Source organism: Lycorma delicatula, chromosome 6 (assembly GCF_047948215.1).
Source record: "Lycorma delicatula isolate Av1 chromosome 6, ASM4794821v1, whole genome shotgun sequence".
In the NCBI taxonomy this organism is placed as follows: Eukaryota; Metazoa; Arthropoda; class Insecta; order Hemiptera; family Fulgoridae; genus Lycorma; species Lycorma delicatula.
Genome location: NC_134460.1, coordinates 51,938,583 through 51,962,669, shown reverse-complemented (window position 1 = coordinate 51,962,669; position 24,087 = coordinate 51,938,583). Strand labels below are relative to the sequence as shown.

Sequence of the window (24,087 nt, the reverse complement as noted above, 5' to 3'; positions counted from 1 at the left end):
ATTTACATAATTTTTTTACTTTAATTCATAATAACTTTCTTAATCTGGCTTAGTAATTCTTTTGTTAACATATGAATTTACTTGCTTAGAAATTAATTTATACAATTTTTCTATTTTCTGTTAGTTTATTTGAGGTGGGAAAATGATTACAAGTAAACGAAACTATATAATTATTTTACTTATGGAAAACATTGTAAATTCCACTTTAAAAATAAAGATCCATAAATATCAAAAGAGGATAGTTCTAAAATGAAAAAAACTTCATAACCATAAAAATACAAAAAAAGTATGCTGGTTTTCATCTGCAGTTTAAATATTTTCCTGATAGAAAATATTTATTTTATTTTTATAAAAAGGTTGCTGCCAACCTTTTTGGCAGCACTGTCTCCACAGATTTTTTCTCACACATTTAGTCTTGGGTTAAGAACACACAGGAAACATGAAGCAGCACAGCTTTGGTGCATGAAAATAAAACAAACCCATTGGTAATAATGGATTTAAAACACAGTTTAAACATTGCAGAACGAAGCACAACTTTCAGTTAGTAAATTTATATTTTATTTCAAGTGTTGTAGGAGGCATGAAGTCTGAAGCTTGTGGTCAAGCAGCTAATATTGCTGTGTATCAATAATTCTTAATATTTCTCATATCAATGTTTACACAACGGAAAACTAAATCTATTCACGATTCAATCTCAATCATTTTACTATTTGCATTAAAAGTAAATCTTATTTAACAAAGAAATTGTTATCCTAAATCAATGTTAAGTGTAATTTACTTTATAATATTAATTACAATTAAAATAAAATTATTCTGAATTAATTCATTGTAGTTACCTAACTTGAAAATCTTGTAGATATTTCTAAATCTAAATTTTGATAATTTATTGCCCAGCGATTAAAGAATACAAATGATGCATATGTTGACAAAATTGATAAATGTAAAGTCAACACTTCATTTCAACACTTTTAAATGATTTTAAGTATCAGTTATTGTGATAAATAAATCATTCTAATAAGCTGACTAACAGTAAAGACATGGATCGATAGCAGGCATCATATACAAAATAAAAACAAGTATTACATTTATTCTATTTATAGGATACATTAAAGTTGAAAGCTTTGCATAACAATAATGTTCAGTCATTTTTGTTCATCTGTTAAGTGCATTTTGCCAGTGCCGCATTTTTGCTTTTCTTGATTTATAGTAGTGTGTATATAGTATAAGTTAAATTTTTATTTGAACTGTATTTTCAAGCAGAGTCAATGAACTTAATTCCGCTGTGACTCATAAAAAGTTAGTATGGCAAGCTCAGCAGTTAATCAATAATAATGTGTATGGATTCATAAAAGAAGAAGCAAGTAAATTTGAAAAGTAAGAAAATGATAAAAAAGTATATTATTCCAATTCAAAAGTGTGAAGAAAGAACAGCAGCTGTGTGTAAAATATAGATTGCATGTTCAAAGAGTAAGGAAATAGAAAAGGGAGTTATTAAAAAAGTTACAGGTAACCCATCAGAGGCTTCTACTTCTTTCAGTACACCAAGAAAATATAAAATCCATGACAAACCATTAACAGGCACAGATAATTTCACATATGCATAGTGAGAAGGATCGAAAATGAATTTCATCTCAAAGAAAAACAGTTGCCCACCATTTCAAAATTGCTGGTTTGAAAGATTCAATAGAATTCTCAAGAAGTAAAAGAAGCTTAAGGAGAGCACTACAACAATTGGGTTTCAAACGGGAAAAAACTGAAAGCAATAGCAAACTTGTTACTGAATATTAGAATTGAACAAATACAGGAAGTAAACGTGATCAAAAAATTGGTGGTTTGTATAACTTAATGAAACATACAGGTGATGATTACTACCCAATGTAAGTTGCATCATGCTTATGCTACTAAGAGATGACTAATCATGGTGTGCCAATTTTTCAGAGAACAATAGTACAGCAATGATGTGTGGGTTGATGATCCAAGCTTGCAGTTATGTGGCGGATAATGTATATTTTGTCAAATTATACCTCAGTGAAATCATAGAAGAATTTTTCAAGTGAAGGACTTCAAACTTTCATTTCTAAAGGCAGTAAATTGATTATTGTACATGTTGGGGTGAAATAGGATTTATTTTGGACACATTATTAACAGCAAAGCAAGTGCAACAGACGACTATCACAATTCTTTGAATGCAAATAATTACTTAAAAAGGCTGAAGAAAAATTAATGAAAAATCTTTCTGAAAATTCTGTAATAATTTTAGATAAGGATCTTATCAGAGAACATTGTAAGAAATATTATCCAAATCCAATACAAGAAATGCAGGACTGGTTTGCGTAGACTTATTTTTAAATTTGTGTAAAACATGCAGCAGCTTAGCGTTTTATTTTTCTAAAGATCTGTTCAACAATTTAAATAACTTTAGTTAATTGCATTTCATATAATTCATCACTGGATTAATTGAAACACACAATTTTTTTATTAGTTTAATTGTACATTATCAATTAAAAATAAATTAATAATATTATTAAATTTATTATTTAATTAAATAATAATAATAATAATTCTTCACATGATTAATATTAATATTAACATGAATGAAATAATAATTATAATAATACAAAATATTAGTAGTACTAGTTTTATGTAGTGTATAAACATACCAACGGTTCTGTAGCAAACTGTATGTTACACTAAACAGGTAATGGAACATTAGCTGGAGCAGGTCCAGTTGACACAGAGTATTGACACAGTGATACGCTTCAACATTCATGTCCTTTACTATAATATATTGTACAATGAACTGTATTCCTTGCACTGCTTGACTACATGCAAACCTTTATGCTACATGAATCCAACTGTATTGGAATTTAAATAAATCTTTCAATTGGTACATGAAAATACATTATATAGATCACATCAGGAATAGGGTAGATAAGGTACTCCAAAAAAAGGCACTGTCCCAGTAGCTGCCTGGATGGATCAAGGAAATTCATGATAAAACCTTGATCAGAAAGCAATAGTGAATCAGATACTTGGATGTCATTGAAAACCTGTGTTTCATTAATATAATCATTGTTACTGTATTATAATTAATAAAATTATCAGAATTTAATTACTAACCTGAAATGGTAAATGGTATTCAATTTTTTGAGGAAGACCAATTTTAAATTTGATGTAATTAACAACTTTATCTCGTAAAGTATTCATTATGGTAGTACCAATTCCTGAGTCTTCAATATAAGCTACAAAATCTTTTTTAATATTTTCTTGATTTTGGCAGTTGTATGTTTTACTAAACTCCTGAAATGTTTATAATATGTGTCACATTTTTCTCATTATAAAATAAGCAGGAAAAGTCATTTTACAACTTATTCTAAGAAATAGTTAAAAAAAGTAGTAATCAACTCATACTCATGTATTTAATGTATTTTATTTATAACATCTATTATTGACTGTCGATGATGTCATCATTAGTCAGGGATTCTCCAGCTATCAATCTCATTCTTTAAGTATCACTTTAAAGCTGAAGCTCACATCTGAGGCGTGGCTTTATATGAGATTAATGGCAAAATATTTCATATAAAGCAAGAAAATAAAGTAAATTTATGGATGAAACAGTTTATTTTTGTAGCACAATCAAGTAATCTTTTGCGCATGCACAGAACATATTAGTGATAAAATAAATATTATAAGATTTCAAGCAAAAAAAATATTAAGTAAACAATTTTAAATATTATATTGTTGTTGGTGTCGAAATGAAGAACTGCGTAAGTAATAAATGCGATTTCTTTGTTGTATGTTTTAATATCAGTACCATGTATGTGTTTAATGTTTGTAACAATCAGACTTGAACTAACAATATTTAGAAGCATATAATAAAATTAAAAAATCTTTCGAAAGGTTTAATCAAATGGGTAGTGGTTGGATGATGAATAAAATATTAGATTGGATCTTTCGGTGACCGAATTCGATCCGCTTTATAGTGGAAAAGGTTCATATTCACCGTTACCAAATGCTTTAAACAAGAAAAAGGTTGTAATCAATATAAAGAATGGTGATCATGATTGTTTCTTATGGTGCATTTTAGCCCACCTATTCGATAGCAGAAGGCATTATCGAGTTTCAGTTTATAAAAAATTTGAATATCATTTAAACTTGAGCATTAAAGATACTGATAAATTTGAAGCTCAAAACACCAACATCGTGTACTGTTGATGGCTATAGAAAATAGTTGATACTTAAATCACTTCCTTGAGGCACTCTATTCTCCAAGGTGGGTTTACCCAATAAGAAATCTCTAACTCGAACACGGAAAGTTCGGTCATTTACGAAACCCTTGATAAATGCAAGCATACAGTCCTTGACTCCCCATTCTTTAAGGGTGTTAAAATATTGGGCTAGTCCCAGACGTAAGTCTATTTATAGTGTATAACAAAAAAAATCAAGTTAAAAATAAATACTTATTTTGCTTGACTTCAGTAAAGTATTGATTTTTTTAACATTGCTCAATACTTAAATGTTACAAAACCGTATACCAGGAGTGTACGCAAGGGAGTGGGTTACTGGCTTTGAACTTCCCCTCTTTCTTTTTCTGTTTAGCCTCTGGGAATTACCGTTCAGATATTAATTCACAGGATGAATGAGGATGATATGTATGAGTGTAAATGAAGTGTAGTATTGTACAGTCTTAATTCAACCATTCCTGAGATGTGTGGTTAATTAAAACCCAACTATCAAAGAACACCAGTATCTACGATCTAGTATTCAAATCTGTATAAGAGTAACTGCCTTTACTAGGACTTGAACGCTGGAACTCTCAACTTCCAAATCAAATTGGGAAGACGCGTTCACCACTAGACCAACCAGGTGGGTTTGAACCCTCCTCTTGAAGTTTTAAGTACTTTTTAATATAAAGCCTATAAAAAATAAACAAACTATAAATTTACACATTATATTTGAATATTTTTTTAAAAATCTATTGTATTCTCTCCTCTAATTTCTCACTGTCAGAGTAACAAAATCTATCGACATAAGATCCAGTCTGCCATCCTTCCTTCTTCAATAATTTAATCCCCGTCCTCTGAGCTGTGGCACTTACAGTACATCAATCAACGTGCCACGCAGTAGCCGGTCATTCAGCATTCTGAGAAGGTGGCAGTGCTCTCACTGACGTGGTGGTGTCAAAGCCTATACCCCTCCTCTTCTAGGAGAGGAAAGACCATCAAAGCTGTGCCGGTTATTATTAAGAAGGTACGAACACTGTAATAAAATACTGAATAAATAATAAAATATTGTAATAAAATAAGGCCGACACCATATAAACTTACTTGTTGTGAAACATATCAGGACAGCTGTGCAGTGACAACAATGCATATGTGAGATATTGTACAATGTCGAGCAGTATTCACTCGTTAGTCTGAGTTCAGATTTTGTTGTGGAATGTATGTTTAACATTTTGTGCATTTCGTAGTTCATATTTTTAAATACAAATTTCACATTATCATTCTGTGTTCTGTATGTCTAAGCGACCTCAAAGTTCAATTTTACAATTTTTTAACAAAATTATGCATGCCAGTATTGATTCTTGTAACGTTAGTGAAAATTTCACATTGCTAAATATTCCTTCGCTGCCGCAACATGACGATACTGTCACAAATGTTGTTTCAACAACAACTTACTGAATGGACATCATTCAGTAATGTTGACATACTCGCTGAATCATTTAGAAGTGATAAGTATATTATTCTGGTTCCGGAAACTTCAACATTATGAAGCTTATGATATTGGTGTTTATGTAAGAAAAGACTTTCTAATGAAAAAAAACTGGATGTCTTGAACAATATGTGGGAACCAAATCCAGAGTTTGTTTTTCCAACAAAAGCAAAGAGAAATCTATGATTTCAGTTTAAATGGCTTTACTACTGGAAGTAGCTTTCACATTCTGAATTTAAGGGAGAGAGTTTTTGTAAATTTTGTGCACTTTTTGCTCCAAGAAATTGTGTTAGATCTTGCAAGCAACGCTTAGGCCAACTTTATAGTGAGAAATTTGACCACTGGAAGGATGCTGTCGAGTGATTTTCAGAACATGAGAAGTGTCTTTACCACAAAGAAAGTTTGGAGAGAGCCGGTACTTTGACTGAAATTTCATGTGGGAAGAAAAAGTCTATAGATGTACTAATAGATACTGCAACAACTCAAAAGAAACTGGAGAACACTGCACCCAAAGAATAACTTGTGAATGTTCAATGATTGATCATGCTTAACACACTAGATGGACTTCAATTCAGCAAAATCTTGTCAGTATTGTCACACTATTTCTGTTCCTGGAAAACTCACACAGAAATCTATTCATAAGTTTCCTGCTGGAATAATAATTCTCCATTTATAAGACCAACTAACTGATCAGTTTATTTTTTCAAGAAGGCATAGGCATTTACTTTAGAATAAACTTTCTGTGTTTTAGAGGGAGAAGATGGGAGAGATTGCAATAACAGGTATAAAAAAGTTAATTACTCTGTAAAAGATTTAGTTAATTATATATTTTAATACCTGGTACTAATAACTTGAAAAAGCTCGTTGAGAATAGAACATGGAAGCTAGTGACTGTGAACAAAATTACAGCAGTTAGCTCAGTTAAGAAAGTAAGCAAACAAAGCCAAATATGAGTAAAATCATCATAAATTCCAATCTACTTCAAAATATAGCTCCGTTTCATCCAATTTTTGTCAAAAATTTAATAAAATCAAATCTTAACACTCTCAATTTCAGAAGTCAATTTCATAAAGCCAAAAAAACCCTGACATACATAAACAAATTTTAATGTTTTTTTCTATTCAGGGACCTCCAAGACAAAAGCATCCATCGCCTAGGGCCACTCTAATTAATCAAGTCTTGATAAAATTACTCAAATTCAGTCTTGACCATATGATCTGGCATGTCAGTCAGTAACCCTTCATTTGAAATCCTATTTCTACAAGCTGTTAATCAACAACTGGCTGATTGATTTATAGATACATTTTTCCCTGTTACTTCTAACTTTTAAAGTGAACAGATTTCCTTACTGATAAATTATCTCATCAATTTTATATATCAATAATTTAAGTTACTGATTTACCATATGAAATATTATTTAATCAAATGTGCATATGTGTAGGCGTATGCGTGTGCACGTGCATGCACACACACACACACACAGATGTAATTATGTCTTTAGTTGCTTTACTTATTTCTAAAAACCAATGAGCTAATCTATTAAATTATTACACAGTGTTTTTACTTTTGAACAAATTGATCAACTCAACTTTTACATTAAAATTAAACTATCAAAAAATGTTATTAATTAAAATAATCTACATACATTACATTTCATTTAATAAAGCTGATGAAGCAAGCTAATTATTTTTAAAAGGACATATGTATGTGTTTACAAAAATAATCTTGTACATCAAGGAATTTGAAAGCATTTTCTTGCTGATGCACAGGTTGATTGAAATTTAAATGAAGAGTAAAATAAATTTTAAATTAAAGAATATACCTGGTAATTTCTATCAAGAAGAGATGATAATATTTCTAAGCAGTCAGTTAAATCTTTAACAGCTTTTTCAGAGTTAACTAGTGCTGTATTTGGTTCAGGTCTTTTGGGTATTAATTCTAGAATGCTGAAAAAAAATTATAAAATTTAAATAAAATATACATAGAGTAATACAATTCTGTTTGTCTAAAATAAATATCATGGTAAAACAAAAAGTACCAGAATAATTTCTGAAATTGAAATGTTTAAAAATCTTGATAATTTTATTTTGTACCAATTTTTGAGCAGTAAAAGGGTTATTTAATAACAACTAACACAATACACTTATAAAAACTTATAACTTTAGTTATTAATAACTAAAGTAATATGAAAACATACGATATATTCATTGGAAAATATGTGAAAAATTAAAAATAGTGACATGTTTACATTTATAAATAAAGAATAAAGATCAAAACCAGAAAATGTTTTTAGAGTATTTCATTTTGGGATCGATTTATATTTCATTTTTCAATATGGTCACCACAAACCTCAGTGAATTTGGAAAGGAAAAATTTCTTTCTCACCTATTCTAATGACATCATCACTATGGATTGAACCTCTCGTCATTGTCATGAAAAGCATTTCCAGCCATAAGTTCTTTCTACTTAGTAAACAAGCATAGCCAGTTTGTATAGATCTGGGCTTTGCAAAGGACTAGTCAGAACTTTCCATTTGGTCTGTAATACTGCATGAGAAGAGCAATATGTAGAATGATATTAATATGTGATAGAGAGAATTTTCATGTAAACATTCCACAAAATTTATTTTAAGTAATGCAATACAATTTTTTTCAGGTCTTTTTTACAGTAGGTATCAATGAATGCTGATAGACACTGATCCAGATGTGAGTTGCCATCATTTTTACACATCATTTCAGATTAGACAATTTATTATTATTATCATTTGATTTATTCATTATTTTTTAGGAATCAAATGAATGAATGGGCTACACTGGGTTAATTTACATTTTCCATGACTATTTTAAATTTATACTACTGGCACAATGACACGCCAACTAAAGTAAATAGCATTTTTAAAGATAAAATAATTAGGGTAATCCCATTTGATGATGGCATCAAGGACCTACATTACTGCAACACCAGAGTGGGGTGAAACACACATGTATGCTCATCTGATATATATATAGAGAGAGAGAGAGAGGGAGAGATTGTGCATTGTGTGTGTGCACGTGAGCATGTTCATGTGTTTTTCAGGAAGCAGCAGGGCCTGTTTCCGGACATGTGGCTTCTTATCTTTCTGAGATCACTTTAAGATTTTTTATTAGTTTAATTTTTTTACTCTATTTTTTAAAAATTCTATTTAATTATTCTTTTTTTTTGTATATTTCATTTTTATTTATTTATATAGATATTTCAAATATAGCTTACATGTATACTTGATTATTTACAATAACAATTATATATGTGAAACAATTAAAAAGTTAAATGTATAAATAAATTATTATAACAGATCAATCCCATCAGATCCCTCAATTTCACTCTCAGATTATTCAGATTCTTTATCATTACTGTCACAATCAATTGAAATTATTTTCTTTTGACTTGAGGAGGAGAAATGAGGTGAAGGAACCCCATTTACAATTGCCAAGACAGTGTTGGGCTCGCTAATAGGTTCCGCAAGATGTGCATAAGTGCATATGTGTACCTGCGCACTACCGACTAAACCTCCATCTCAGGCTAACCATCCCTCCTGGAAACCACTAAAGTGGCATTATTTCAGAAGGGGGTAAACGCCCATACCACACACACAATCAGACACCACTAACAATAAAGTAGCACCAAATATGCACACACCTGAAGAACAATGCATCGCAACACACAAGACAAACAAAGGCACAATGCCCACAAATAAGCACAACAAAACACGCACACCAGCTCCAACACCTCAAATCCAACACACAATGCAGCTCATCAAGAAGAACACAACATAACAACCCACCAGTCACAATAAACACTTACAGCAGACACAGCCAATCAGCACACACACACGCACACATTGCACAACTTACAGACAAGCACACCCAACGAAAACGACACAAAACAGTACTTACCAATATGGTTCTGATGTTCTTGAGCAAGCTATCAGGCAACAAAACGAAGTGCCCACAGCTTCACTACACCCAGGTCCATAGCCCTGTTCCGCCTCATAATATTTTTCAGTAAAATGTGATCACACAGCAGTTTTTACAAAATTCAGTATTCTGTTCTCTAAATTTCTGCCTGATCATTAATACCATTTGTTACATTGTTTGTAGGGATGTCAAGTTTTTTTTAGTTTTATACCCAAATTAATTCAATCAGGTTAGGCTCGAGGTGGTAGGGAGGCAATCTCAGTATTTTATGATCTTCTTATTTGTGTCAAAATGAAATAATATTTCTCTTCATATGATTTGCTTACTTTCACCAGTTCATAAAGTTCAGAGCATGAAATATTCCTTTCTCTTAATCATGTGGTGCTTTTTACTACTCAAATTTGGAGTAGGATGCAGGTTTTTTGTTTAATGAAATTGTTTTGTTTTAATGGCATCATCTGCCATCAAAATTGAATTTCCAGAAAAATTTCTGATCAATTGAATTTTTAATTAATTTTCCATGTTCATTTCATTACAGACCCCTGCTTTGTGACCTGATTTAAAAATCAATCCTTCCTCACTGTGAGCTTGGACTGTTGTTATTAACTTTGATTCTTTTGAAAGTTTTTTCTTGTAACTATCAGTAGATTTATCAGTCCACTTACTGCTCTTCACATGCATTGAATGAATTAAGGGCTCATCAGAAGTATGAAAATCTTTCAAATATGCAATTTGTTTAAAGTGTATCCACAAAAATCAGCAACAATCGACAAGCTGTGTGAAAAAATGTAGTGATGTGCTGCCATTACCACAGATACATTAACAGCAGTAGTTCGGTGCCATGGGCATTGAATATAAGCTGCTGATAAGCTCCAGAAATTGTCATATCAAGTCAAATTGTCACAAGATATGGACTAGCCAACAATGAGTACATTTTTGACATGAAACAACTAAGATCACACCAGGTACCAGAACAGAAATTTGTAGTGTAACGAAAATTTTATATCGTCCTGCCTTAATAACTCCCAAACTAAGGCTCAGAGACGTAAAAGCAGTGTCATTTAATACATTACATGGTCAGCTCGCCAACACAAATTTGAGTTTGCGTCACTGGTGAGTGGGTTGGCGGGGAGTGGGCACAACGCAGATCAGCCAGATCTGGCGCTTTCCCTCATTTCCATCCAGTGTAGCTCCCATCTTAAGATGTGACAGTGCAATGATTTGTGTGTTTGTGTTTAGAGTTTGTCGAGATACATCGATTTAAGTAGTAATAAGTGTATTTTGGACAATATTTGTGTAAAAAATTAAAGTAAACAAGAAAAGAGTATAAAAATTCAATGTCAGCCTCAGCCTGCGCAAAATCCAGCCGGAAATATAAATTACACATATCTTGGAAAGGGAGGTGGTTATGGGCCACGCACAGGTACCCCAATGTCCGGTGCCGAGCAAGCGAGACTGTTTCAGGAGCGTCTCAAACCTGGCATAGTGTGCTCAGTGAACGATGCCAACGGCAAAAGCACCTCTGCTAATTATGACTTTTTTCTCTTATTTCTCATATCACAGACCAATATTGAACAAAATTGTCATCGAATATTAGTCCAAATAAAGATCATGTACCATTTAGTGTCTGTTTTATGTTAAAATTAAATTTGGAAATTTGATATGCAGTCAATGTCTCATTTTTATTTCAATCCAAAACCAAAACTGACTCGCTGACATGCAGACCGACCAATTTATCTGTCGAGTTGGCCAAATGAAGGAACTAAAATTTTTCATTGGAGACTTTCAGTTTTGTTAAAAAAAATAATAATGGTGGGTATGCCATTTAATTTTACAGATATGTTGGTTGGTTTGTAGCTTGGAGGAACTTCATCCAAGGTCTGTAACATTTTACGTTAAACCAATGGCTGTGCGTCCAGACACAGCCCCACCCGATTTTGTTTTTGGACCCCTCTGTACGCATGTCGATTCCAGTTGAAGCATTTTGATTTGTTATTAAAAAATGCTGTTTTTTGTAGGTCGTTTTGAAGAGTGCTGTTTGTAGAAGTATTGAAAAATAACAAGTCCAGTCATAAGTGCAATAGATATGACACTGTCTATTGATGGAAAATTATTAAAGACTGAACATTGTCTTAAATAAGGAAGTATTGAGAACAATCAGAGAGAAGCAGCATTGATGATAAAAAAGAAAGAACATTTTAATTGGGGTAAGTCTTATGTAGAAATTGTCTTCAGTAAATCATATGAGGAGAAAATAGAAGGGAGTGAAAAAAGGTTATGATGCTTATAGATATTAGAAAGGGAAGAAACTTACAGGAAGGAAGGTGATCTCATGACTGAATAAAATTGAGCAGATTCAGTTAAAACCTGTTCAAAGACAGATTTATCAAAGAAGAATCTACAGAACAGGAATGCTTATAATGATGCAAATATATCACATATATAGTGAGCTTAAAAAAGAAGTAATGTGTCTATATGATTGTTTTAAAGGAAAACTAAAAACAAAGTTTAAGTACCACATTAACAGAGAGAAATAAATGAAGTTTGTCTATTTAAAAAAGTATTGTATATTGTTAGAAAATGCTCAATAATGTCCTTTACTCTTTCTTTGAAATATATTCAAAGTTTGGTATAGATTACTGGATCTGTAATCTATTTCTATGAGAACTGATTAATCCTGTCTGTACTTATTCTTTTTTTATGACTTATGTATGGGTGTATATTTACTTCAAGCGGCAACTTCTCTAGAGTAAAACTTTATTCAGTTTAGTCTGTATAGTTCTGGAATATAACATTTAGTGATTTTCTTTTTACTAAAAAAAAAAAGGAAAAAGTTGATCTGCTTTATTAATTCTTAACATTATTTTTTCCAAAACTATGATTATAAATAGTAATGTTTTTTTATCTTGGTCAATGAATATTTTTTAATTAAGAGCAGAAGTGAGCTAATGAACATGTTATTTGCACCTTTGTATGTTAAACATTTTTAAGCACTAAATTCATTAATTGAAAATTCTGTAACAGAGGTATTTTGATTAATTAGTCAATCATGGTTTTAAAAACTTAAAATGTGATTGTGGTTCATCAAACCTTTGACAATCATGGTTCATAGAAGGTGCTATGAGTAGTTGTGTTTGTCATTGTAGGTTTTTCGTAAACCTGTAAATTTTCAAGTGTAAAATTTTTTCCCAGTTGATTGTTTGTTGGAGATACTAACTAACAGCATGATTTAATATATTAAAGAAAAATTATTCAGGTTGAATTACATTTATTTTACATAAATCATTTATTTAATAAATACTTATTTTTTAATAAATAATTCTACTTTATAAGTTTAGAAACAATAGAAAAAAATCATCTTTTATATGATTTCTTTAAATGGTTAATCTAATTAAAATATATTTTAAAATACCTATTTTCTAAATAATCAGGAGTTCTTTTTTGGAAAAATGGTTTCATTACTTGTACTTGAACAGTAACAAAAACTGGTTCTCCATCTTCAGTAAAAATTGGCAAACTTATTTCATCTTCTATTTTTTCTTCAACATCACTCTAACATACCAACAGTAAAAAAAATAAAAAAATTATAAATTTCTTAAAACGAATAAATCCAACTATTATATTAAACTTAAAATTTTTTTTTGAAAACTCTCTATGCATTGCAACCTACCAACTGCATCAATATGCATTTATGTAGCAATCCAAATGTAAATAAAAAGATTACTTTTGGTAATATACTAGAATTCTGAGTAGTACAATAATCAGTTTTCATTTAGGCGACTGATGTAAGTCTTAACAGTTACAAGGGTGTCATTCAAATATAAACTGGGATTTTTCTGCGTTCCATCAACTAACACATCCATATATCCAAATAACTACCGCTGCGGGTAGTTAGTTGGATATATGTGGAGGGGAGCAACCAGCACCCTCATAGGTAACATTCCCACATTAGTAGCAGAATAGCTGAACAGGAGGTACTATCATCTGTTGTGCAACAAACTATAATCAGATTTCTCACCAATGAAAGTGTCAATTCCTCTAAAGTTTGACTTGACTACAGGCACAGTTCAGAGATGCTATCCTGTCAAAGATTCAATTTTTTTGGTTGGGCCAAAAATTTTTGAAGTGGGCATGATGCAGTAGAGAACAAAAGTCATGAACGTTGTCTGTGGACAAGCATCAATGATGACAATATTGAGGCCGTTTGTGACCTTTTGGAAATTTACCACCATATAATCGTCAATAAAATTCCATCAGAGATGGCATAAGTGTTGGGAATGTACATACATAAAATTTTATCACACACTCTTGGATACAGAAAAGTGTCGTGTCGGCAGGGTGTTTCCGTGTCTTCTCACTGAAGCACAGAAAAATGTCTGGAAAGACATCTGTCAGTGGCTTCTGATTTGCATTAAGGAAGAAAAGACATTTTTGGACCATATTGTGACCTGCAATGAAATGTAGGACCACCACTACACTCCGGAAAGCAAGAGAACATGTATGGAGGGGGAAGTGGAAAAATAGGGAGGGGCACCCATCAAGGCCAAAAAATACACTTGTCAGCTGGAAAACTCCCAGAAACTGTGTTTTGGGACTCTATAGGGAGGGGCACCCATCATGGTCAAGAAATACACTTGTCAGCTGAAAAACTCCCAGAAACTGTGTTTTGGGACTCTAAGGATGTGCTGCTGATTGATTTCCTGCATGAAAAAATGATGTTAAATGTGTCATATAAATGCCAGTGGGTGAATGAGGTCAGGGCTGCTTATACAACAGTGTTGGCACGATTTGCAACATTCCTCATGACAATGCATCATACAGCAGCTCAGACTCATGATAAACTTGCTAATTCTTGAACAGCCACTGCACAGTTCAGACTTGACACCATGTTCTTTAAAAAGGTTTGGTTTGCTGAAATAATTTTTAGACGGGGGGAAGTTTGAAGACTTGCCACAGTCTAGTATTATGTGTGCAACTGGTTGTTGGGGATACCATCTTGTGTTTTTTGATGAGGGCATCAGGAAGCTACCTATCCAGTGGAGAAAATGTATTTCTGTTTAAGAAAACTATGTAGAAAAATAAGATAATTTATTTTAATTTTGTCTAATTTAATAAAGCTATGTAAACAAATTCTGCTTTATATTTGAATTACCCTCCTATCAATGTGATTGGAACAATACAATAAATAAAAAAATTGAGGCTGATCTCTTCTCATCTAAAAAAGGGATAAAAATTCAAATGAGAATTATAAACCCATTAAGCTTTATTCCAATTTTCTCTAGATTAATTAAAAATTAGATTCAGAAAACAAATCTATAACAATGCATCAACAAACTTCATACAAAGCATTATCAAAAATTGATTAACAGAATTATATCAAACGACATTTAATGTAACAGTCACAATTTGCCTAAAATTAAATTAGTGCTGTAAAATAAATAAGTAGATTCTTAATTTAGATCACAATATGATTAATTTATACATAGTTATATAGATAACATTAGGAACAGTCAATTTTCTTTTGGAACTGTTCATTATAATATGTCGCACTCAATATTAGTCCTTAATTTACATTATATACAAGGTGCGACAATAAAGTAATGAGACTGATTTTTCTTTGCAAGATATGGCAACCCTGCAGCTTGCGTAGGCACACCATCTTTGACCTTGGTCTATAAGCTATTTCTAGTACAAGCAGCACATTGATGCAACTGCTCAGTCGTGAGTTGTGCTGTAATAAGTGAACACGTGTTTGTGTCTCTCGTCACAGAAATGAAAGTGCAAAATATTGTGCAACAGTATGCCATTTCTTTTTGCATTAAATTGGGTGAAAACGCGACAACATATGGTAAGCTTCAGAAGGCTTTTGGAGAGGAGGTTATGTCAAGAGCTCAAGTTTTTCGGTGGCATAAAATTTTTAGTGAAGGCAGAACGAATGTTGAAGATGAAGACCGCAGTGGACAGATGTCAACCTGACCAGGGTGCGTGAAATCATAAGATCTGATCAAAGATTATCCGTGAAAATGATTGCAGAAGAACTCAACATCAATCGAGAAACGGTTCGTCTAATATTAACAGAAGATCTTGGTATGAGAAAGATTTGTGCAAAAATGGTTCCCAAAAATCTCACACAACAACAGCGAGAAACATGGAAAAATGTGGCAGCCGATCTGTTAGAGCAAACGGAAATCAATCCAGATTTGTTGAGCGGTGTTGTCACTGGTGATGAAGGTTGGTTTTTTCAATACGATCCAGAGATAAAACGCCAAAGTTGGCAATGGTGCTCAAAGGGATCACCCAGACCAAAAAAAGCTCGCATTTCAAAGTCAAAAGTGAAATGCACGCTTGTGTGCTTCTTCGATTCCAAGGGAATCGTTCATAAAGAGTGGGTGCCTCCTGGACAAACAGTTAACCAATATTTCTACAAAGAAATTTTAGAAAGACTTCGTAAACGAGTTCTTCGTGTCCGTGCCAACATTGCTGATAATTGGATTCTGCATCACGATAATGTGCCATCCCATACTGCTCTGTCAGTACAGCAATTTTTAACCTCAAAACAAATTTCAGTACTTCCACAGCCACCTTTTATTCACCAGATATCGCTCCGTGCGCCTTTTTTCTATTTCCAAGAGTCAAAATGGCAGTCAAGGAACACCATTTTCAAACAAGACAAGATGTCCAAAAAGCTGTGATGAGGGTCTTGGAGGATATTACAGAAGATGAGTTCCAGAAATGTTACCATCAATGGCAGAAGCGCTGGAATAAGTGTGTGCAATCAGAGGGGAACTACTTTGAAGGAGACAACACTAAACATGACTAAAACGGTAAGCAACATTTTTTTTCACATCAGTCTCATTACTTTATTGTCGCACCTCGTATGTTACTGATGAAAATTAAAAAGTAAAGGAAAATAATAAATTAAGCTGAGACACAATTATCATTATTATGTATCATCTTTGATGGAAGCATCTATGATGACCAACATAATTTGGAATCCCATTACAAATTTTAATAATAGTGTATTTTTAATTTTATTAATACATTATTTGGCAACATTTATTAAACATTAATTTTTAATCGATCAAAAATGATGAATATTTACAAAGACCTGGAAGGTCATAAGCAACTAATCTTGAAGAAAATGCTATATAATTTGAAAGTTTTCAAAAATTAAAGTGAAAGTAAAATTAAATTAATTTTTTTAATAAATGTACATTCAAGAAAGCTACAGAGAATATTGAAAGTATTCAATCCTTATCACAGAAAATAAATTTATCAAATGATTCATTTGCAGCATAATCACCTGTTTGTAATCATATAAACATATAATACAATCATATAATCAAAGCATAATCACCTGTTTATGTCTTTTCAGAGTCTGTGATAAATAGGTAAAAAACAAAAGTTTTCTAACAAGTGACAGATGCAATCAATCACATCTTCAAAGCAAATCCCAGTACCTTTAAACCAATTCATAATTTACTTGGATTTTTCTACTTTATGTATAACATTTTTCTATTCTATATTCAAATACAAAATTAGGTAAGAAAAAACAGGCAGTAAAATAAATGAGTATTAATTCTGAATTCAGGAGTAGGAACAAAGAAGTGAATTGCAAAAAGTTACCTTAGGTTTTTTTTTTGTAGGGACTTTGGAGGGCTTTGGTGGTTTTGCTGCAACTGGAGCAGTTGCAGTTGCAGGTGTTTCATCAGGAACAGGTTCAGAGGTATCAAACACAGACTTCTCCTGTCCAGAAGTAGTAATCATATCTTTTTTAACGTATGTGTATAATTGACTGGTAACATGAACTTCTTCCACTGAGCAAAAAAAAAAAAAAATCATTGAATTCTAAAAACTATTAAAAATCATATTTTTATAAGCAATTTTCCTGAGAGCTTGATTCATTCATAAAATATATATTTCTTTGTCTTCAATTATTACCTTGTTTGATGCAGCTCTCCAAGATTCTCTATCTAGTGTCAATTGTTTTATTTCAGTATACCCCCTCCTAACATCCTACATCCCTAACAATTTGTTTTACATATTCCAAACCTTCCTACACAATTTTTCCCATCTAACTGACCCTTCAAAGTGACTATTCCAGGATGCCTTAAGATGTGGCCTATAAGTCTCTCTCTTCTTTTAGCTATATTAATCCGAATGCTTCTTTCTTCATCAATTTACCACAACACCTCTTCATTTATCTACCCATCTGATTTTTAACATTCTCCAATAGCGCCATATTTCAAAAGCTTCTAATCGTTTCTTCTCAAGTACTGTGATCGTCCAAGTTTCACTTCCATATAAAGCTACGATCCAAACAAATACTTTCAAAAATGCTTTCCTGATGTTTAAATTAATTCTTGATATAAGTAAATTATATTTCTGACTGAAAGCTTGTTTTGCCTGTGCTATTAGGAATTTTATATCACTCCTGCTTTGTCCATCTTAAGTAATTCTACTTCCCAAATAACAAAATTCTTCTACCTCCATAATGTTTTTTTGTACTACTGTGTTTAGTGGTTCATCTGCTTTATTTCTGCTACATTTCATTACTTTTGATTTTTTCTTGGTTATTTTCATGTAGTAAGTAGTTCTTTTATAGGACTTCATCCATGCCATTCATTGTTTCTTCTAAATCTTTTTTATTCTCATCTTGAATTAATATATCATCAGCAAATCATAACATCTTTATCTTTTCACTTTGCACTGTTACTCCTATCTAAACTGTTCTTTAACATCATTAACTGCTAGTTCTATGTAAAGTGTAAAGATTAAAACGTAACAGGGATAGCGAACATTCTTGTCTGACTTCGTTTTTTATTACTGCTTCTTTCTTGTGCTCTTTGATTATTACTGTTGCAATTTGATTCCTGTAAATTTTAACAATTGCTCTTTGCTAACCCTTTTTTAGGGTTCTATACTTGAACCATAGATTTTTTAAATACAGAAAATTTTATTCCAGTTTACGTTATCAAATAGGCATATGGACAATGGAGACGGTTTTTGTACATAAAAACAGTTAAAAAAAATTAATTTATGAAGTAAGGGCCAGATGTACCAAAAAAAAAATAAAAAATAAAATTTCAGCAACTTTTTCAATCGGGGAATCATAGCAACAGACTTTTTTGGTGTAGAAAAGAACTTCTGTAAATTTATCTCTTGAAATGTAGCATGTCAGTCGATTCAGAAGTGTACTGCAAGATGTTAAGAAGGTTCAGAAGGGCCAGTCAGAACAAATATCCCTGCGTACTGCTAAGCATATTTGAACTTTGTTTTGAAATAAGTATTTGATCAGCCTGGATAGATTCCAAAACTAGGTAGGCACCACAACTAGGAAGTTATTACCATCTCTTGATGAACACAAATGACTTACATTTCAGTCACTTTGATAACAAGAAAATTTGGTATTATAGAAAAAAAATTTAAAAATCAAGTTAGTTAAAATTAAAAATGCAGTTTTAACATGGATAAAAAAAGAAACTAGTGACCATTTCTTATTTGAAGAACTAATTATTTTTCGTCACACTTAGAAAATAAATTTATTTATTTTTAAAATAAACATTCTAAAATAAAAATAAAAATTGAAAGTGTATTTTTTTAGACACATTTTTTATTTTTATAAATGGCAAAATGGCGGTTGTTATCTACCATGAAAAGTTGTATAAAATTGATCAACCATAAAATTGAAATATTAAAGAAAGTTATGCGCTATTTACTTATTAAAATAAAGAGTTTTGTATATTGTTTAGTTTTATCACTAATTGCAATTAATGTACTCAGCCACAGATGAGAAAACATGAGGTGATTTCTGAGAATCATGTTAATATATAACATGACAAAAATTATTTACCATCAAAGAAAATTAATGTAAATTTAATGAAATTTAAAAAAAAAGAAAAAAAAAAGAGTACAGATGTTATAAAAAAATTGTATTTATTTAAATAATTATTATGAATAGACAAAGATCTATTCTAATTGGTAAACTGGAAACAAAAACATTCTCAAAACCATTTAGATCAAAAACTAGACAGCAATTTCAAATTATTAAAGAATCAGAAAACAATGAGGAAAATATAATAAATATATAGATGAACAGAAGAATACAATGTAAAAAAATTAGTAAATAAAAAGGTTTAATAATAAAAATATTTAACTGTCAAAAAAATTATAAAATAAGCATTTTTAGAAGAGTACACATTTTTTTTTACTGGTGATTTTTGGTAATCCAAACATTGGGGGTTTACAAAAATGCAACAGTAGTCTAAATTTTTTACAATTATAGTAAAACCAGTGCTAAAAGTTCTTCTATTATGATTTTCTAAATACTGTATCAATTAATATTTTTATTATTTCCTTATTTTTTCAATTTACTTATTTTCTTATAAACTTTTCTTAGTGTTCACTGATTATATTTAACAATCAAAATGGTTTTTTAGTGTAATCTTACTTTTATTAATAGTAAATGGTATGAATAAACAATAAACAATTTAAAAATTACACAGCAATATTTAAAAATTAATATTAAAAATGAGCTAAGTAATCACTGTAACCAACCACATTGCATAATTTAAAATTATTATGTTAACATATATTACCTCCTCTATGAATCATGAGACCTTGCCGTTGGTGAGGGGGCTTGAGTGCTCAGGGATACAGAGTAGCTGGACCGAAGGTGCAACCATATCGGAGAGGTATCTGTTGAGAGCCAGACTAAGGAATGATTCCTGAAAGAGGGCAGCAGCTCTTTCAGTAGTTGTTAGGGGCGTGAGTCACAATGACTTAAACAGCCGTATCAACATCACTCAATCCTCTGAGTACTGCGCAGCTGAAAGCAATGGAAAACTACAGCTCCTTTTTTTCCAAGAAAATGTGGCTCTCTGCATTTTCACATAGCAATAATGGAGGCGCCTTCCTTGGTAAAATATTCCGGAGGTAAAATAGTCCCCCGTTCGGATCTCCGGGTGGGGACTACTAAGGAAGGGGTCACCAGAAAATTAAAAAATAACATTCTACGAGTCGGTGCATGGAATGTTAGAAGCTTAAAAAAGGTTGGTAGGCTAGAAAATTTAAAAAGGGAAATGGATAGGGTGAATGTGGATATAGTAGGAATTAGTGAGGTTCGGTGGGAAGAGGAAGGCGACTTTTGGTCAGGGGATTTTACAGTAATTAACTCAGCGTCAAATAATGGGCAGGCAGGAGTAGGTTTCGTGATGAACAAGAAGATAGGGAGGAGAGTGGAGTATTTCAAAACGCATAGCGATAGAATCATTGTAATAAGGATAAAATCAAAACCTAAACCGACAACGATTGTTAACGTTTATATGCCTACAAGCGCCCATGATGATGATGAGGTAGAGTGTGTATACGAACAGATTGATGAAGCAATTAAACACGGAAAAGGAGATGAAAATTTAATAATAGTTGGAGATTGGAATGCAAGCATTGGAAAAGGCAAGGAAGGAAATATAGTGGGTGAATACGGGCTGGGCAAAAGGAATGAAAGAGGGGACCGACTTATAGAGTTTTGCACGAAGTATAAGTTAGTGCCAACACCCAATTTAAAAATCATAATAGAAGAATATACACTTGGAAAAAGCCAGGCGATACTGCAAGGTATCAGATAGATTATATCATGGTTAAGCAAAGATTTAGAAATCAACTCGTTGACTGCAAAACTTACCCTGGAGCAGACATTGATAGCGACCATAATTTGGTGATAATGAAATGTAGATTGGGGTTTAAAAACCTGAAGAAAAGTTGTCAGATGAATCGGTGGAATTTAGAGAAGCTTGAGGAAGAGGAGGTAAAGAAGATTTTTGAGGAGGACATCGCAAGAGGTCTGAGTAAAAAAGATAAGGTAGAAAATGTAGAAGAAGAATGGGAGAATGTTAAAAAGGAAATTCTTAGATCAGCAGAAGCAAACTTAGGCGGAATAAAGAGAACTGGTAGAAAACCTTGGGTTTCAGACGATATATTGCAGCTGATGGATGAACGTAGAAAATATAAGAATGCTAATGATGAAGAAAGTAAAAGGAACTATCGGCAATTAAGAAATGCTATAAATAGGAAGTGCAAACTGGCGAAAGAAGAGTGGATTAAAGAAAAGTGTTCAGAAGTGGAAAGAGAAATGAACATTGGTAAAATAGACGGAGCATACAGGAAAGTTAATGAAAATTTTGGGGTACATAAATTAAAATCTAATAATGTGTTAAACAAAGATGGTACACCAATATATAATACGAAAGGTAAAGTCGATAGATGGGTGGAATATATTGAAGAGTTATACGGAGGAAATGAATTAGAAAATGGTGTTCTAGAGGAAGTTGAGGAGGATGAAATGGGAGAAACAATACTGAGATCTGAATTTAAGAGAGCATTAAAAGATTTAAATGGCAGAAAGGCTCCTGGAATAGACGGAATACCTGTAGAATTACTGCGCAGTGCAGGTGAGGAAGCGATTGATAGATTATACAAACTGGTGTGTAATATTTATGAAAAAGGGGAATTTCCGTCAGACTTCAAAAAAAGTGTTATAGTTATGATACCAAAGAAAGCAGGGGCAGATAAATGTGAAGAATATAGAACAATTAGTTTAACTAGTCATGCATCAAAAATCTTAACTAGAATTTTATACAGAAGAATTGAGAGGAGAGTGGAAGAAGTGTTAGGAGAAGACCAATTTGGTTTCAGGAAAAGTATAGGGACAAGGGAAGGAATTTTAGGCCTCAGATTAATAGTAGAAGAAAGATTAAAGAAAAACAAACCAACATACTTGGCGTTTATAGACCTAGAAAAGGCTTTCGATAACGTAGATTGGAATAAAATGTTCAGCATTTTAAAAAAATTAGGGTTCAAATACAGAGATAGAAGAACAATTGCTAGCATGTACAGGAACCAAACAGCAAACAATAACAATTGAAGAACATAAGAAAGAAGCCCTAATAAGAAAGGGAGTCCGACAAGGATGTTCCCTATCTCCGTTACTTTTTAATCTTTACATGGAACTAGCAGTTAATGATGTTAAAGAACAATTTAGATTCGGAGTAACAGTACAAGGTGAAAAGATAAAGATGCTACGATTTGCTGATGATATAGTAATTCTAGCCGAAAGTAAAAAGGATTTAGAAGAAACAATGAACGGCATAGATGAAGTCCTACGCAAGAACTATCGCATGAAAATAAACAAGAACAAAACAAAAGTAATGAAATGTAGTAGAAATAACAAAGATGGACCACTGAATGTGAAAATAGGAGGAGAAAAGATTATGGAGGTAGAAGAATTTTGTTATTTGGGAAGTAAAATTACTAAAGATGGACGAAGCAGGAGCGATATAAAATGCCGAATAGCACAAGCTAAACGAGCCTTCAGTAAGAAATATAATTTGTTTACATCAAAAATTAATTTAAATCTCAGGAAAAGATTTTTGAAAGTGTATGTTGTGAGTGTCGCTTTATATGGAAGTGAAACTTGGACAATCGGAGTATCTGAGAAGAAAAGATTAGAAGCTTTTGAAATGTGGTGCTATAGGAGAATGTTAAAAATCAGATGGGTGGATAAAGTGACAAATGAAGAGGTATTGCGGAAAATAGATGAAGAAAGAAGCATTTGGAAAAATATAGTTAAAAGAAGAGACAGACTTATAGGCCACATACTAAGGCATCCTGGAATAGTCGCTTTAATATTGGAAGGACAGGTAGAAGGGAAAAATTGTGTAGGCAGGCCACGTTTGGAGTATGTAAAACAAATTGTTGGGGATGTAGGATGTAGAGGGTATACTGAAATGAAACGACTAGCACTAGATAGGGAATCTTGGAGAGCTGCATCAAACCAGTCAAATGACTGAAGACATTATTATTATTACATGGCATAAGTTTAAATTGAGGGGAACTGTTTTACTACAAAGCATTAATTCTAATATGCTAAAACATTTTCTAGGGACTCTACATTGTTCTAAGTTTTAATTATGATATTTGATGTAATAAGAAAATTATATAAAAACCATTCTGTAAAAAATTTCTAAGTAAAAAAAAAAAAAAAAATCAGAAAAAATTGTCATAAAAATTCATAACTACAAACTTCTCTGAGAATTTAAATCTATGACTGGCAGAAGCAGAAAACAAGCTACAATTGTAAATACAATTAATTTTTTAATTACCTCCAGGATATAGTAACTTTGTTAAATTAAGATATGCCACAAAATGAACCTTAGACATAGTTATATTAGCATCTTTTACATTCTTCTCTTTAGTTTTAGAAATTTTACCAACATCTTCATTAATATATAATTCTAAAGGCCAGCATCTATACCTATTAAAAAAAATGTGTGTAGAAAAGTGAAATTTATAAAAAGTAAAATGTTAAATAGTGATTAAACAGTATACAAGAGGGTTTTAAAAGTTTTTTATAATCTCTGAAACA

The 24,087-nt window shown here is 31.9% G+C and overlaps 1 protein-coding gene across 1 annotated transcript in view; it reads right to left on the bottom strand.

Annotated features, from left to right (window-relative positions):
• Nucleotides 1-24,087, bottom strand: part of LOC142326859 (cilia- and flagella-associated protein 70-like) — a 48,470-nt gene that overhangs the window by 4,280 nt on the left and 20,103 nt on the right. Inside the window, exons 7-11 of the mRNA XM_075369593.1 lie at nt 23,825-23,976; nt 17,292-17,482; nt 13,078-13,217; nt 7,535-7,658; nt 3,121-3,300 (exon numbers count right to left, since the gene is read on the bottom strand). Of these exons, the coding sequence (XP_075225708.1) occupies nt 3,121-3,300; nt 7,535-7,658; nt 13,078-13,217; nt 17,292-17,482; nt 23,825-23,976 (787 nt within the window). The remainder of the gene's footprint in view (nt 1-3,120; nt 3,301-7,534; nt 7,659-13,077; nt 13,218-17,291; nt 17,483-23,824; nt 23,977-24,087) is intronic.